The 17,110-nt window shown below is 41.1% G+C and overlaps 3 protein-coding genes across 12 annotated transcripts in view; 1 reads left to right on the forward strand and 2 right to left on the reverse strand.

Annotated features, from left to right (window-relative positions):
• The window catches only part of LOC119545747, a 123,217-nt gene that overhangs the window by 18,518 nt on the left and 87,589 nt on the right, over positions 1-17,110 (reverse strand). For 5 of the 10 annotated variants that reach the window (XM_037851573.1, XM_037851571.1, XM_037851570.1 and 2 more), the window contains 5 exons: positions 9,073-9,243; positions 8,858-9,005; positions 6,951-7,078; positions 4,998-5,640; positions 4,156-4,256 (listed from right to left, as the gene is read on the reverse strand). In XM_037851573.1, the coding sequence (XP_037707501.1) occupies positions 4,156-4,256; positions 4,998-5,640; positions 6,951-7,078; positions 8,858-9,005; positions 9,073-9,243 (1,191 nt within the window). Of the gene's footprint in view, positions 1-4,155; positions 4,257-4,487; positions 4,574-4,997; positions 5,641-6,699; positions 6,859-6,950; positions 7,079-8,857; positions 9,006-9,072; positions 9,244-17,110 lie in introns of those variants that run through there. The other 5 variants (XM_037851577.1, XM_037851575.1, XM_037851574.1 and 2 more) reach the window with 3 other exon arrangements.
• LOC119545749 (trimethyllysine dioxygenase, mitochondrial) lies at positions 12,521-14,305 on the reverse strand. Its single transcript, XM_037851583.1, has 2 exons — positions 13,763-14,305; positions 12,521-13,702 (listed from the first exon to the last, which is right to left on the reverse strand). The coding sequence occupies exons 1-2, from the start codon at positions 13,950-13,952 to the stop codon at positions 12,798-12,800; spliced, it is 1,095 nt and encodes a 364-aa protein (XP_037707511.1). The 5' UTR covers positions 13,953-14,305; the 3' UTR covers positions 12,521-12,797.
• LOC119545750 (eukaryotic translation initiation factor 3 subunit G-2) lies at positions 14,808-15,755 on the forward strand. Its single transcript, XM_037851584.1, has one exon. It carries the CDS (start codon positions 14,858-14,860, stop codon positions 15,671-15,673), a length of 816 nt encoding a protein of 271 aa, XP_037707512.1. The 5' UTR covers positions 14,808-14,857; the 3' UTR covers positions 15,674-15,755.

A 17,110-nucleotide genomic window follows, 5' to 3' on the forward strand; every position in this document is an offset into this window, starting at 1 on the left:
CCCTACTAGTCGACCCCTTCCAATTTTAACAAATGGTCCCTGTAGATAAAAAAATAATTGCAATTTATGAATTTCCGCACTCATTGGAATATTTATTAATTCTTAGTAAGCTTTTTTTTTTATGCAATCTATAAATAAAATTCTGTAAATCCTGAAAAAAAAGAAAAAAATACAGCTTTCAGATGTAAGGCAGCTAAGATCTCGTGAACTTCCTTAGCTCTACGATTATACATTCTTTAAATGATTGCCCTAATAAAATATAATGCCTGTATTATCCTTTATCCCTTGAGATTTCCTAAATATAAACCTATACATAAAGAGTCGTATTTGGTAACTTTTTTTGTGTCAGTGGCATTTTGGCTTATCTCGCCGAGAGCACGCCGAAGTGCGCTTCATTTGCGGCGTCTGGCAAAGCTCAAAAGGATGCCAATCCCGAGGCCACGCCCACCTCCGCCCAGGAATGTCTGTTGGAGGGTCCACTGCTGGCGCTAAATGGCCAAGGATTTGCCAGGATACGTGCGACGTACTTATGTTTGTCGCTCCCACTGCCATCGCAAATATTTGCACAACAAACAGAACAGAACAGAACGGTGGAATGGATGTCTTGGGAGGGTGGCCTGAATGGGATTAGCTCCGTTTGTTAACTGTTATCGCGCTTGTAAGCTCCTCCTGTCGTTGAGTGGATCTGTGGATCTGTGTCATCTAATTGTTGCGTATACGCCGCGTTGGCTGCCATACAAAACGTTTCAGCATCCGCTGCACTGCGGGGTCATTGCATGCCATTTAACATTAAACCAAAGCGCAAAGTTCCTATAAAGTTGAATGTAAACATCCCAATGTACAGGATACAGATATACGCATACAGTTACAGATAAAGATACTGTGCGCGAAATTTAAACAAACTCATAAACAACGGAAATAAATTTGGGGGAATGTGCAATAATTTGAAAATTACATTCTGGCCAAATGCGTGTAATGCTAGAAACGCGAATATGTTTGCCGACTACGGTCTACGACTGCCATATCAAATAGCCGTGGTTTTCATGCCCTAATTGGGAAAGCCGTGAGCAGCTGCATCACACACAGATACGCACACCAACACACACTCACATGCAAGCGCACACTAACACTGGGGCATACATAGGTGCTTGGAATGGCGGCAGCAGAATGGTTTGTGGCATCAACATCGCCCTCTGCTACTTCTAAGTGGATTGTACAATATTATGAAAATATTTATTGCACGCAAACATCGTACATATATAGAATGTATCCCATAGATATATATAGCTATGTGGGTGGTGGTGCGCTGGGCGGTGCAGGGTGGTTCTGGATGCTTAGTTGTGGGTGGTGGGTGGTGTGCAGGGTTGCTTGGCAAGCGTGTTTGCTTCGTTTTGTTGTTGGCGCAAAGCTGACAAATCGCTTTATTTGCTTTTTAGTTGTGCTTAATTAAATTTTCAAATTGAACGCTCAGCTTAATTTTTATGGATGTGATACCCATTATCTAGGGAGTGTGTAGGAACTTTAACTATTTATTTGTTTACTGTTGTTAAATTAATAAAATGATTCTGGTTAGGAAGTTAGGATCAAAATTAACTTTAGATCAGAAGGACATTTTAGGATGTTAAGGATCAGATTTTAAAAGTAGATTGATATTAAAATTTCTAACAATTATTTTACCACATAATATAGTGTCTATATGGAAATACTAAAAATAATTTTTGGCTAAACAAAGTAACTAACCGTTCACGGAACCGTTCACTGGTTTATAAGGTAACAAAAACGATGACAGCTAAGTCATAAATCTCTACATTGTTTATTTATTTTCATCTGCCTTTGTTGCTCTATGCAAATATACTAACTACACAGTGACATTGTTGCTGTCATTCTGGAAAATTTAAAGCCCTCGAGGCCATTGACAATGTTTATGCTTTGCATTTGAGAATCCAATCAGCAACAATAACAATTCAATTTAAATAAAGCAGCTCAAATAAAAAGCGTCACCAAAACTTGACTGCCTTTAGCTTCGATATTAATGCATATCTCTCGCTGCATTGGGCCCAAAATTCGCCCAAAAATCAGATAACTCCGCCATATTCGGGCTTATTGTTGTGGCTGCTTGTGTTGTTAATTTACTGGTCGCCATAAACGTAAATAAGGCAAGTGTCGGTGAAAATGTATGCAAATCGGAAAATCGGAGTGTGTGCGTGTGCGCTTGACGTGCATAAATAGTTTGCTAATATTTACAGCAATCCCATAGCTCGGCAGCTGCAACAATAGACAAAGCTGTATGCAGAAGTGCACAATGCAGCATGCAGGCTGGGGAATTTATAACTTTGTGGAGCAGATTGCCGAGTGCAGCGAGTTGGAAACAAAACACCATCGATGATGATGGACGGCCGTCGTCAAATGGCAAGTGAAATCTGTGGCAATAAATAAAAACCGGATGCGCAACGGACAATCAAAGGACCAAACAAGAGAGGATGCATTGATTAGGCCATTAACAATTGCAGGCAGTCTGTTTTAGTGTATTGGGTGAAATTACCGAGTCTGTAAGTAAGCAGCAAACGATGGGGGAAAACTTAACAAAACTGGACGGAGAAAAAGAATTCAAGAGGCAAAATCTTAATTGTATTAGTAATGTTTGCCTTGTATGGACTCAAAAAACAGGTAAAACATTGCAATATTATGTAGAAAAAACATTTTAAATATTTTTGTTTATGATAGAAACTTTTTTGGACTTGTTTCCTTATATATTCGAGAAGAAACGTTCTTGAAATCAAGAACAAAAAGGGTTTGAACTTGAAATTATATTGATTTTTGATCAATTTTTAGTTTCAGAGACCGGTTCTGATAACTTTGCTTTCTAATCGCACCTTCTTCATAATTACAGTTCCTTTATTACCTATGTCGAATCCAGAAAAATAATTATAATAATAATTTGACTCTGCTTCTTGAATATCCTTTTCTCAGTGTAGTGTGTATATTAATTAGAATAGAATACCAATAAACCAAAAGCCACAGTGGAGTGCAGGGTTACAGTTCTTGGTTTTTGCCTTTTGATGACGCGTAAAGGGGCCGAAATGCTTATTTATGGCACTTGTGTGCATTGCATCAGGATATTCGTGGGGCTGTGTGAGTGTGCGCTGCGAGTGTGTGTGTCTGTGTGTATGGAGTATCTGTGCATTCATGGAACTGCAACTGATTGCCCCTGCAGATAGCTAATGCCATGGAGCGAGCTGCAAACAACAAAGGACGCCTGTTGGCCTGGCCAGAACGCTCGAGTTTGCCAGCTTTGTTTGCCTAATAAGCTTTTGAACAGAGTGTGAGAGCGAGAGGGTGAGATGTGTGAGAGGGAGATGGCGATAGTGGTGCAATTTGTGCCAGAAAGAGAGGGGGAGAGAGTGGGACATTCGAGTGCTTCTCGGTGCGCTTAAATTCATCTTGCTCCTTGCGGAATACTTACTTACACGCCAATTGTCTAATTTACGACCTGACCCTTGGCTTCATTTCTCATTCGCAGTGCATAAATATTTAATTTGAATTAAATGTGACCCAGTGAGAAAGGATTTCAGAACATTCGGCCAAGCCAAAGCAATTATTACCCTTTCTTCACATGCAAACAAGGAATAAAACGGAAGCTATTCAAAATAAATTAATAATGCGAAGGAAAATAACTTTTCCTGAATTAATTATAAATACAATGTTACCCTTGATTTCCCCTAATATTTTTTAGACTTTGTTCAAAAAAACCAAGCTAAGCATACTTTTTCAAGAATACGTTTTCCCCTAATAACTTAGTATAGAAGTATTAGATTAAATAAGTACACACTAAAATCGAATTGATTCTCTGTATAAAATATATTCCTTCCAACAATTATCTTTGTCTTACTAATCTGCTAGTTAAACCTAGTTCTATATACTGTAATAAATAGGAAAAAGATAAAAGAACACACCAAATGGGCTTACAAATCGATTTTGCTCTGCTAATAGTCGGTCAAATTGAGATTATCATTTCCCTGGCCCGTAAATACCCCAACTAATATATAAATAGCTCTCATAATTTAGCAGCAATCGTTGCCATATTTATTTCAAATGGCCAGGGGCGTGCGGATTAAATTACAGGCCAGCCTGGCTAAGTGCAATTAGTGAACTCACCTCGTTCCTCCATCGAGGGTCCTGTGTAGGTGCGGTGGGTTATATCGCTGCCGGCAACTAAATCGCCGAGTGGTGCTGTTTTGTGCATTTTGGTGCCAGTGCTGAATAAATTGCAGAGTTGTACAGATAATTAAGTGCAAATTACAAAACAGAGTGCTCAGTGGGGGGAGGGTTTGGGGTTAAAGTGGGGGTGTTTTTGTGGGGCGCAAACTAAACAACCAAATGCATAAGTAGATTTAGCAAATTACATAAATCTCGTTTGTTACGGAAAGAAACTGACTTAAGGTGGGCACTAATCGGTTTAGGGCATTACGAATACAATGGCCAATTACCAAGCTGAGGAGCCGAAGGTTATAGACCCCCCAATCCATGGGATGTCTGCACTCCTTGCACTGACTGGCATTATAAATTAATTCTGTCTCCAGGTATAGACCAGGCCTAGGACCTCGACTGCTACATTTACGAAGATGCAATGCATTAAAATCAGATTATATAAATGCTCGACAAGTGCCCTGGGAGCCGATTAGTACGAGTGGTTCGTAGTTTGCTGCCAGCTGGACTTATTCATTAGTTGGCTTTTTAACCGGAAATTGTGGCATACCCAAGTGAGTCAATTATTTTAAAAGCTTTTTGCATAAAGTTTTCAGCTCCTCGGTGGTTAAGACCGGAGTTAATGAAAGGGGGCGGACGGTCTTTTCAGCAATCACACACATATGTGTGTGCGGGCTCTAAACTTTCTGGAACTGCAAAAAAAATCTGAAAGTTTGCCAGTCGAAGATGCCAACTTAAGTCAGAATCGAGGGGGGGGTAGAGAACTTTTGCAACTTGGGCCAGCCGCATACTTAGGTGGGCTGGGAATCGTGGGTGCCGGGCCCGGTGGTCCAGATCCTGTCGTGGAGCTCTGATCGCCGTGGCTATAGTAGGTGTGCTGATGCGGATGCGAGTGGGAGTGGGGTCCGGCATCCACCACCACGACCACGTCGTGCTCCAGCTCATCGTTGTGGTGGTGGTTGGACGACGGTGGCTTCCTGTTGGTCACCACCTCCACCACCACGTCGTCGTCGTCGTCCAGAGTGTGCGGACTGTGCGAGGCGAGGACCAGGGGATTGTTAATACCCCACGACGGCGGATGGAGGTAGTGCGGGTAATTCGAATAAATCTCGGCTCGTATGCGGTCATCATAATCGTCGTCCTCCTCCTCGTCGTCATCATCATCATCATCATCATTATCCCCAGTACCATTACCATCCCCATCGGGATCCTCGTCCTCCGTCTCATTGGCCTCGTCCTCCGGATCGTTCAGTCCGTTGGGCTCATCATGGTACTCGATATTGTTGGTCATGAGCTCCGTGCCATTGATGCCATGGTGCTTTTGCCTCGGCTTGGGTTTCGGTTTCGCTTTGGGTTTCGGTTTGGGCCGCGGCTTTGCCTTTGGTCTCTGTTGCTTCAATTTGGGCAGACCGTTGGGGAAAAATATTAGTCTATCTGAAAGTGGGAACGGGGAGGGGTATTTGGGGATGTTTGGTAATACCAAAGGGGGCATGCGTGCGGAAGAATAGAGAAAAACATTTAGTGCCGGTGCGGTGCAAATTGTTGCTATTAAACCAAGTTTGTAGAGGTGTGTGTGAGTGGGTGTGCGCGGGTATTTAATTAGTGCAATTAGTGTGTACTTGTATAATAAAATTCAGCGAAACGAGAGAATGGGATCATTCTGCTCTGGGGTGCTGTTAATCCATTAGTGCAGGTGGTCGGGTGAAGTGGAAAATGAAATTATGCTTTAAAGACTTGTTTTCGTGGTCTGGCGTAGTGGGGAAAATCAAAGCTTTTATCCGACCGAGTTTATTATTCTAGCCCTACTCCTGCACATTAAATAGCGAAATGACAGGACAGAGAGTGTGTTGGTTAGTATAGCTTGATCTAGCGTTCGACTTATAACTATGGGTTAGAGAGAGTTAGTTCTAGAAGTGGTGTTCTTTTGGGTGCAATCAATCTAAAGCACAGACTCAGTTCGCTGGGTGGCGGTTAACTTTAGCGAGTGACTGTATGTAGTTATGGCCAGGATAGCTTACAGCTACAACAAACTTTGGTTAAGTGACAGATAGAGAGCGAGAGAGAGAGAGATAGGTATAGGTAGAGAGAGAGATAGAGAGAGATAGCACGGCAGCTTTGGTTTACATTGATATACATTCGTATACGTGATATTTAGGTTTACTGAGCATAGCTAATGTTCGTACAGTATGATATATATTGGATATAGGCATATTGATTACTGTTTACTGATCGCAGAACATGGGTTTCATTTTGGGTTTTTCTCTAGTTGGTTTTTGATGCAGAAGCGTGCGATAGTTTAGTTTCTGGTTTTGTTTAGGTTACTTAAATGGTTAGGCTAGTTTCGGTTTTTGAGCGTTTCACAAAATTACAATAACCAAAGGAAACGGAAATGGAAACAGAAACGGAAACGGAAACGGAAAATAAAATCAAAAATCAGTTAAGAACGCATCAAATCGGTTTTGATTTAGGCAGGTAAAGGTGATCATCATTTACCGTACGCATAAGAAGTAACACAAGAACTTGGATACCAGAGGTTGACAGAGAAAGAGAGACACATAAGAACAGAGGACAATGAAAACAAAAACTATATAGTTTATCCACGATCTTAAAAGCAATTGCTTCTTGTCTTTTTTACTCTCAGCTGTTTGTGTTGTTGCTTGTTGTAGTTATTGTTATTGGCTGTTGTTATTATAGTTGTTTTTGCAGTCACGGTCAACAGTTGAGCAACGCCAGTCGAAACTTACCCACACACGGATTGTGATTAACAATATTAAAGATACGATCACAGCGCTTTTTCATATGGTTGTTCGGGCAGATGCATCCGAACATGGGCGACAGCCGCAGGTTGGTCCAGGAATCGTGACAGGCGTCCCTGCAACGAAAGCGATGATAGCCAGGGTTATACTCAGATACTCATTCTCTTTCAAGGTCTAAGTTTCTTCTTGGGCTGCCAAATCCCAGCTAATTGAATTCATTTCGAGTCCCCAACCGCCGCAACCGAAGCCGCATCGCCAGCGACTTCCGTTCGGGGCATGCAAAGTTTAAAATTGCCAATTACATCAAAAATGCATGTGCACCTTGAGAAATTTGATTTCTTGTATTTGAAAAAGGTTAAAGAACTAAAAAATGTAATTATTGAATTAATTAAAAACGAACTATTTCATGGATCGTTAAAAATGTAAGCAAGATAGATATTACCTGTACAATACAAAATATAAATATTTAGGAAATGCTTACATTTGAAAATAAGCTTAGGATCATTAATATATTAGACCTTTCTTTTAGATTTTTGAGGAAAACTAGTTTTTAAGAATTTTTTAAATTTATGAAATTAAGACCCAAGTATTTCCAGTGTATCCACACGGTGCTGCAATTAATATTTTATCGCAAAGGTGGATCTCAACCCGAACCAAATACCCGCAGCCAGAATGCCTGGCATGCGTGCGGAAAGTTTTAGGCTGGGTTGGAGGGATAAAGTGGGTTGTGTTGTAGTGGAAGTGGCGGTGGAGAACTTTAAGACCAAGTTGGAAAGTCTGCACTGAAGTCAACTCCCAGCGCCCAACTCCCAACTGCCGCCGCAAAAAGTCATTTCGAGTTATTAAAACATTCAGAACGTTTGTATTCGAGTGTATCGAGGCAAGGAGCCATCGAGCCATGGAGCCATCGAGCCATTGAGGCAATGAGCCAGACGAGTCCTGGCAGGGAGGAAATCGCGTCAGTAAGGATATGTGATGGCTAAAGGAAGCAGCAAGATGCCGGCAAGCAGGAAGTTTCATTTCGCCTTCTGTTCGCTCAACTTGACTACTGTTTACGCTGCTGTCTGCTGTATGCGTTGTGTTTTTTGCCAATAAAATCGAATATCGAAATTGAATGTTGCAAGGCGGCTGGTGGGGTGGCAACCACCCCCTTCCCCTCATTTTAACCCCGGATAGTGGGACAGGTGGGCACACTCCAGACCAAACCACTCCATGCCTTTTGCCAACTGCCAATGCAATTTGCATTTGCCGTTAACCATTAAGCGGCACGACCACGCTGCGGCATGGAGCAAATCAATTTTCTTATTAAGTCAAACACGCTTTAATTTAATTTTCATTATCGGAATTGGCTCTTGGTATTGGACTTCGATTTTCCATTTTCATAATTTACTTCATACTTTAATCGAAACGCAACAAAATTGAGCTATTAACTGACGGTATTGTCTTTCAGAGTAATGAAAGTTCGGTTTTAAAGCCTTTTTGTTCTTGTTTTTTTACGCAATCATCTGGAATTGGGTCACTAACTAATTATCTCCGCTCGTTCTGTGGTCTAAAAAAGCCTGACAATGTTGATATGAATTTTTTATCGATATGGATTTTTGAATCTGGTTAGTAAGGCAAAAACGCAGGGGTAATTAAGTCCATAATGCGTGTCATATCAATTTTTAAGCATCGGGTTCTTTGAAAAGGACTAAATTATTGGGTTGGAAATGAATACATTTTGGTGCAATTAAATCCTTTCTTGAATCCTTACTATGTTTAAGGTAATTAATGATTTTAATTTAATTTGCAATCCCAGAAAACTTACTTCTCCTACTGAATACAATTTTAAATAATAAAGTCCTTTCAGGTAATAGAAAATAAAACTTCTGACAATTTCTTGGCTGTTAACTCACCTGTTTTCCATTTTGCACTTGTTGTCGCGCACTTTGCAATGCGTTTTAAAGTCCTCGAAGAGCTTCAGGCATTTGCGTTCCTGTTGGCAGACGGAAAGCGCATGGTTGCAAGTTGGTAGTGCATCAATGGGATAAGGATCCTTCTCGGCTAGGGATATAAATACAAAATCAGTTAGAAAGGCGATACTTTTTAAGAAAGTCCTGTAAGGACTCACCTTTCTTTAACACAAATCCGCACGGATGATCGAAGAGAAAGTCCCGAAAGTGATTGCAGTCGGGATCCATTCCGGGCTCCTTGCACAGGCAGGTGGGCCGGAAGAACTGGAAGGCCTGCAGGGTGCGAAGGGCCGCCTGGCACTTGGTCACCGTCACCGTGCTGCAGGACACTGCAAATAGGAGGAGGCCGGCGGTATTGAGTACAACATGTTGTGGCAAGTGAGTGACAGTTGGATCCATTTGGGGGATTGGGCGGATATGCTTAATGATCTATAAATGGCAGCAGTGCTTAAGCTTTGACATTTAATGTCGTGCTGGTTCATTTTGGGAGCAGCACATCGATTACCAACTGTATGAATGGGTACACAAGGGGAAAATATACCAACTAAAATAGGAAAAAGTAAAAAACATGTCCCAAAAAATTTTAAGTTCTGGTTTCTCACATTTTGTTCCAAGAATTCCCATCGTTGTTTTGATTTCCCGTTTAAATTTTTAAATAGAAAGCTTTTTTTTTTATTACTCTTTTAAAAATGTTCAATGTTTATTGAAATTAAATGGTAATAAGTTTGCATTATGGGAAAGTCAACTGCTGTAGAAAATGTAATATCTTGAGGAATTTCATAACAATTCAATCCTTTTTTCCCAGTGCAGGTGTGGGCCATGACAGTTGTTATAAATGGCAGCCAGACAACTACAAACCAGACACATGTCATAATAAGAACCAAAGAAGGGGGGGTTATAACAACTACTGTATGAATAATTGAGTCTCCAAACAAAACGGTCGATTTAAGCGGCCAATGAAGCGTTGCGAAGCGCTGGGAACGTGGCCCGGATAATATTTTATAACATAATAAATTATGTTACACATAGACCATACGTGGTGGGTGTGTGACAGCTTATTCGAGCATATGACAACTACTACTACGACAAACAAAGGGCAAACATCTGTTGGCCATCCATTGTCCTTTTGGCCATAAAACATAAGCCCTACTAATAAACCCGGCTACGCCGACACTTCACAAACACAGGCCAGCAGAGCCGGAGACGCACACAAATACACGTGGAGGGACAGGGACTCGTTTGGCTCGTCATAAGCCGTAAAATCGCCAAAAAGCAAAACAAGCAAACTGCCGGACAATGGGCGTCCATGGAGTCCGGGATAATGGGAAGCGAGTGGCAGTGGTGGGTGTGGGAACCATGTGGTTCACGTCACTCAACTGACCCGAACCGAACCGAACCGAACTGAACACCCCCCTTTCGGTAACCCCTGTGATTGCCCTACGACCTATCCAATAACGCCCTTGTCCCATGCAGACCGGACATGATTATTTGCTAGTTGAACATAAAGTTGCTTCCGAATGGGGGGGGGGGTAATCTGGATGTTGGCCAACACACATCGGAACATTCGCATCTACTGCGCAACAAGTGACATTTTTCACAGGCATCCATCATTTTTATGCCCCTGGGGTCCGCACGGTTTTATTTTTTCCGAATATCCTTGGCGGTCTTTGGATTTGGGGATTTTTTGGGGTTCCTTCGTGGTGTCAATTAAAACCCGTTGGTTGTGGATCAGGGGCGAAACGCAGAGTACTTATGTTCTTACACAAGGAAATGGAAAAGGCTGCTTTGAAAGCATACAAACATGAAAATCGTTGGTTTGACAACATTTCCAATAAATTCCAAACGATTGATAAGTTGTAGGGTTATTAAAAGAGAAATGTTTATATTTTTGGGAGGGGTTTTTGTGTCAATTAGAGCTGGTCTCACAAACAAATCAGAAAGAAATATGAAATAACGCTTTTTTTTGGTAATCCTCCTACTAATTATGTTAAAAAAGCTGTCCACTAATTTTAAACAATACAACTTCATTAAAGGAAAATTGATTACTCTGTATTAAACAAGAAAGCCAACAGAATTTATTTCAAAATAAATATCTTGTAATACTTTCACATTGAAATTAATTAATTTTAGTTTGTAAAAGAGATTTACATTTATACCTTGTTACTTTATAGGTATGCAAAATGAGCATAGAATATAGAAGTTGGGATCAAAGGGTTTTAGCTTCTAAAATAATAGAATATTTCGTCAAGGGTACTGCTTGTTTTAATCATATAAAACAAAAGAAGAAATACAATATATTACCAATTTTCAATGTGAAGACTTTAGGCATATGCTAAATATCAAGTTCTTTTTCCCCGTGTGCTGAGTGCATTTAATGGCCAGTTAACTAGATTCTTGCTCTTGGCCCGCAGCTCCTGGCCAGCGGTTCTTCTTGGCCAGTGGCACCTGGCTTTGGTTTCGTCATTGCATGCTGGGCGGTCATAAAAAATAAAGCCAAGGCGAGTGGTTTTTATGCTTCGTCGCCATCAACCGACGCCATTTGCCGTTTGTGTTGCTGTTTTTCTTATTTTTTTTTTGCACTGCCGCCGCCATTGCCCTTGCCTTTTACTGTTATTGTTAAGTCCTCAATTCGTTTTTATTCGAAACGCGTTTCCGGTTGTTGAGTTGGTCGCTGAATTGGTTCAATGATTTCTTTGTTTGTTTGTTTGTTGTTGCCCGAGTGACTATGTGTGTTTGCCCGCCACTTTTTTCTGCCCTGCTTTATTTGATTTTAGTTTGGCATTTGTTTTCCCTGCCCCGGCCATTGTTTTTATTATTTTTTGGCTTTTTATGGCCGTCTGTAGGTGAAATTTATGAGTCATTTATTAAGTTTAGCTGGCCATTCAAGTCGCTGGCATATAAATTATTATCGAGCATATTAATTACGAGTGAGTTAAGCAGGCGCTTTGTGTTTGCACTATTTTCGGCCGGAATGTCCTGTTTCCTGGCCGGTCACACACATGTGTGTCCTTTGTGTCCGTGTGGCAGTGTGTGTGTGTGTGCTTGTTGATTTTATTGAAACATCGACAAGTGCCCCGGTCGCTGGTGGCTCAAAGTGAGTGCAGCGTTTTAAAACGGAAGTGGAATGCCGAAAAGTATGCCATGCAAAGGCACGACTGCTGCGCTGCAACTTCCGGCGAAGGAAAAGCGAACAAAAATATATATTTATCGCCCAGCTGGGGGCATCGAAGCTGCTTTTAAAGGCTTTTCCCGGTCGTGCCGTCGCATATGAGAGGGAAATGTCTGAAATACGGGAAAAGCGGGCGGGAAAACCTGCATGAAATGCAATTATCATAAATATTCAGACACTGTTCGTTCGCTCTCTTTAAGGCACATCCATATTTGGAGGACATTTAAAGGACAGCAACGCGACAGCCATTAACCTGCACGGCTAACAAAAAGTAATTTCACTTTTAAATGAAAAAGTTCAAAGTGCGTTTGTTTATGCCACACACACACACATGAGACGCTGGCCATAAAAACAAATGCCAAATGATTTTTGTTGCCGGTTTTTTGTATGCTCTCCGTATACCTCCCCTATGACAAAAATTAGACGCTGGCCAGCAATTGTAATCGTAACTTTTTATTATGATGCGTTGGCACTTGCAATCGAAATTGAATTGGAAAAGAACTCGGTTCAGAAGAAGAAAAATATGTTGGAACAGCGTGAAGAATATTTTTCTATAGGAAAACTCGTAGTGGCATCATGTCTAGACTGTAGAATACAAAGTATTTTATGTATAACATTCGGTTCTTATGATTAAATGATTTGTGGAGAATATAACAACAGTTGGAATAAACAATAGTCGTTCATAGAAAATGTATTATGTTTATTCTTTAATTTTTATTCGATAATTCCCAGGACACGAGCCTTGCTGAGAAAATCTGTACGCTGCACGTAGGAACCGGACATAGTACGACTTCCTGTATAAGCATGGCGACCATGCAGGACTCTCCAGTTGTCGAAGAGCACGATGCTGCCAGGATTTAGCTTCAGACTCCATTGCTGCTCTTCAGCCCTAACAATCTTCAAGAGCTGACGAAGACTGGCATAGAAATAGGTCATCTCGGATTGTGGAATAGTATCGAACACAGCGCGATCGTAGACATTCAGCCTGAGTTGAATAAATTCCTGAGTCAGTGGATCCACCTGGATAATAGGAGCCGAGTGGCGATGATGCTCCCCTTTTTCTATATACTCCCCAGGAACTTGAACTCTACACAACAAATTATAGGCGGCGGGAAATCTTTGTTTCAGTTCGTGCACCACATCCAGACCATCCACAAAGAAATTTTCACCACCCGAACCCGAGTGTTCGATGCAATGTAGGGCCTGAAGTCCAGCTGCATCGCAGAAATAGGTATTATCCGTATGGGAACCCAGGTAAAGTTTCGTGTAAGCGGTATCCGCATGGTCGGGCTTATCGCTAAAAGTCCACATTTCACCAAAGAAGGTTTTCATCAGGGGGAAAACGGTTCGCAGGGCCAACTCGGTCATATTTGGTGTGGGAGCCACGTCATCGATAAAGACAATGCCATATCGAACCAGAGATTCAACCAGGGATTTTACTTTATCATCACTGGATATCAGCTGGGGCAAGGAGAATCGCAAGTGCCGTTCGTTTTCCAAGATAATGCTGCGATTCCAGGGCGTCAGAATAGTGGAATTTGATCGCCGACTTTTCAACTGTTCCAGCTGGGACTCGAATATAAAGTCCAGGTCATAGCTAGACTGGTGGTCGTCACTCCCTAAAATTGTATAAAGATGTTAACTGATGATAAGTATAGAATTATATATTTTCCACCCACACTGCACTTGTAGCTTCAAGCCTTCGTATTTAACCTCTACCGGTTTTACATCAGCTGGCAGATCCAAAATATCGTAACGCCGCTGATTGGTATCCAAATTTAGACACTCCCCGCAGCGACAATGATCACGGAGCCAAAACTCAAAGATCTCCAGGCTTTGACCGGTTTTCGGATGCTTTAAGAGCAACATTTTATAATAAATAGAACGACCGACCGATTAGAGAAGTGAAAGTAAACTAATAACACAAATGCTGAGTTGAGTTCAGGTCAGACCCAAGTAGTTGGGAGAGCAATCAGTTGGGAGAGCAATTGTCTCTCATTCTCTGTAAAGACCGCGATAAGGAAATATTTATAGCTGGATTTTCTTGTCTCTCGTTATCTTTTAAGCCGGTGATAAGCATTCCTTTACAGTGGCATACTCCATTTAATAACAAAGACTTTAGTTATTAAGAGAACTCGGAAATTGTATTAATTTGTATTGTGTAAATGATGCCTTTTAATTTAATGATTTTAATTCCTTCTTTTAATGTTCAGCGTGTTCTCTTCTTCTTCATCAATTATTAAGTACATTCGTTGTGTATCGATAATCGAGTTCACAATGTAATCGATATCTGTTGTCTTATCGATGCTTAATATAAAATTACATCATAGAAAGTACACACTAAAATACAATGCATAACATAACATTAAGTTCACACTTAATACTATTTAGTATATATTCACATATGTTTAGAATTGAAAATTTTTTTAGTGAACGTTTATTTCAGTCATGTATTTTTGAAAAACACATGGTTTTAAAACGTGGTTTTGAAAATAACATAAATCTTTATTTGAAATTTTCAAATATGAGTCTTATTAAAGAGGTAATTATTGGACTGGTACATAAATTTGTGTAGATTTTTTAAAATTTGAAAAAGATAAATTCAAAACTATTCTTTCTTTTTATTAAAATAAATTCTTTCAACATTTGGTGATTATTAAGATTTGGATCCAAACAGGCCTCCCTGTTAAAGTCAAGTGAGAATCAAGTAGGACAGCACAGTATCTCACTGACTTTTGATCAATATCGAATATAAAAACTACATATCTCCCAAAATGAAAACCTTCAATACGTCCTGGGCCGATGAGGTGGAGGCAGACTACGTGGATGGTCTGCCCCCTTCGAACGAGTACATCGAGGGTGACTACAAGTACGTGACAGAGTACAAGTTCAACGAGGATGGCAAGAAGGTCAAGGTGGTGCGTACCTTCAAGATCGAGAAGCAGATCGTTCCGAAGGCGGTGGCCCGTCGTCGCAGCTGGGTGAAGTTCGGGGACTCCCGTTTGGACAAGCCCGGACCCAATTCCCAGACGACCATGGCCTCCGAGGAGGTCTTTATGCAGTTCATTGGCTCCAAGGACTTCGAACAATCCCATGAAACCCAACTGGATGCCGGCAAGAACATCGCCAAGTGTCGCATTTGCAATGGCGAACACTGGAGTGTCAATTGTCCCTACAAAGGCACCTCCATGGACAGCAAGACACTGATGGAGAGCAAGGCCAATGCGGCGGCTGCTGCCGCCATTAACGATCCCAGTAAGACAGGGAAATATGTGCCGCCCTTCATGAAGGACGGCGGGGTCGGGGCCTCTGGCAAAAACTGGGGTCGCGAACGGGACGATTCGTCGGCGGTTCGTATATCAAATCTTTCCGAGTCCATGACCGAGGCCGATCTCGAGGAGCTGGTGAAGAAAATCGGACCCCACACCAAGATGTATCTGGCTCGCGAAAAGAACACCGGTCTCTGCAAGGGATTCGCCTATGTGCACTTCAAGTTCCGTCAGGATGCAGCCGCCGCCATTGAAGTCCTTAATGGCCATGGCTACGACCACTTGATCCTCTGCGTCGAGTGGTCCAAGCCCCAGCCGTAAAGGGCATGGCCTTTTTTTCCCGATTCGTCTGCTTATTTGAGAACGGAAATGAGCCGCAGTGGAAAATAAATCAAAATAAAATACATGTGCACTCAGAAAAAATACGAGATGTTTAATAAGGTTTAAGAGTTGCAATTTTTTGTTGTGTCTTAAATCTGAATTATCTTTTTGACCTAAAAAATCTGAGTTTTGGCTGCCAAAATGCAACAAAACGTCCCAGTAAGGAATGTTATACCTCGTTGAGCTCGTAGTTAAATATCCAATTTACTGGCGTTTAAGCCTAAAAATTTTTTATTTTTGACATTTTTTGCAAAAAAAGATGATACAACCCCTCAAAAAATGCGAAAATTGGTCAAAATATAAATTTTCTTTTAATTGACAGTGATCGTTAGCAAAGAAAGCAAGCTTTCCAAAACAGTCGGTCTTTTACCTCTACGCCTTGATTTGGCTAAACTTCGATTGAAAAACAGGTACAAAATGTAGTATTTTTGACTAAAATCTGAATTTCATTTTTCGACCTAAAAAATCAGTGTTTTGGCTGCCAAAATGCAACAAAACGTCCGAGTAAGGAATGTTATACCTCGTTGAGCTCGTAGTTAAATTTCCAATCCACTGGGGTTCAAACCTAAAAATTTTTATTTTCTGACATTTTTCGCAAAAAATGATGATACAAAAAATGCGAAAATTGGTCAAAATATAATTTTTTTTTAATTGACAGCAATCGTTAGCAATGAAAACAAGCTTCCCAAAACAGTCGGTTTTTTAGCTCTACGTCTTCACTTGCCTAAGCTTCGATTGAAAAACAGGTAAAAAATTTAGTATTTTTGACTAAAATCTGAATTTCATTTTTTCGAACTAAAAAAAAAACCTAAACATTCTTGACCTCTTATAAATATGGGAAAATTGGACAAAAAATAATTCTTTCCAACTGACAGTTATTGAGTTTAAAGAAAATTTTAAAAAGCATTATCTTTTGAAACTTGATTGCCGGATTGACTCAGTCCTTGCCATCCAATGTTTATTATTTTTTTCGAGTGCCCAAAGAAAAGAGAAAGCTGGCCTCGAGCAAACTAAAGCCGTTAATGCTCCGTTTTAAATGCGATTTTTTCGCCGTGTTTCTCCACAGCCGCACAAAGGTGAAAGCCACTTAAATGGAAGCCAACGTGGTGCCGGATGATGATGGCTTGGCATGGCGGTCGGCGGGCGAAGGAGCTCGGCAAAAGCTGAGAAATGCCACAAGACGCTGGCCGGACTGAATGAACATTAATAATTAAATATAAGAGCGGACTTATGCGCACGATACTCGGGGTCGGGCTTTCGAGCTCCTCGAAACAGGACACAAACTACGCGACCATGACGGGGAGCAGAGCCGGGAATGAGTGGTCGAAGGATAGTGCTCGCGGAAAAGTCCCGGCTTAGATACACATTTTGAATGAG

This window comes from Drosophila subpulchrella, chromosome 3R, assembly GCF_014743375.2.
Source record: "Drosophila subpulchrella strain 33 F10 #4 breed RU33 chromosome 3R, RU_Dsub_v1.1 Primary Assembly, whole genome shotgun sequence".
NCBI classification, from domain to species: Eukaryota; Metazoa; Arthropoda; class Insecta; order Diptera; family Drosophilidae; genus Drosophila; species Drosophila subpulchrella.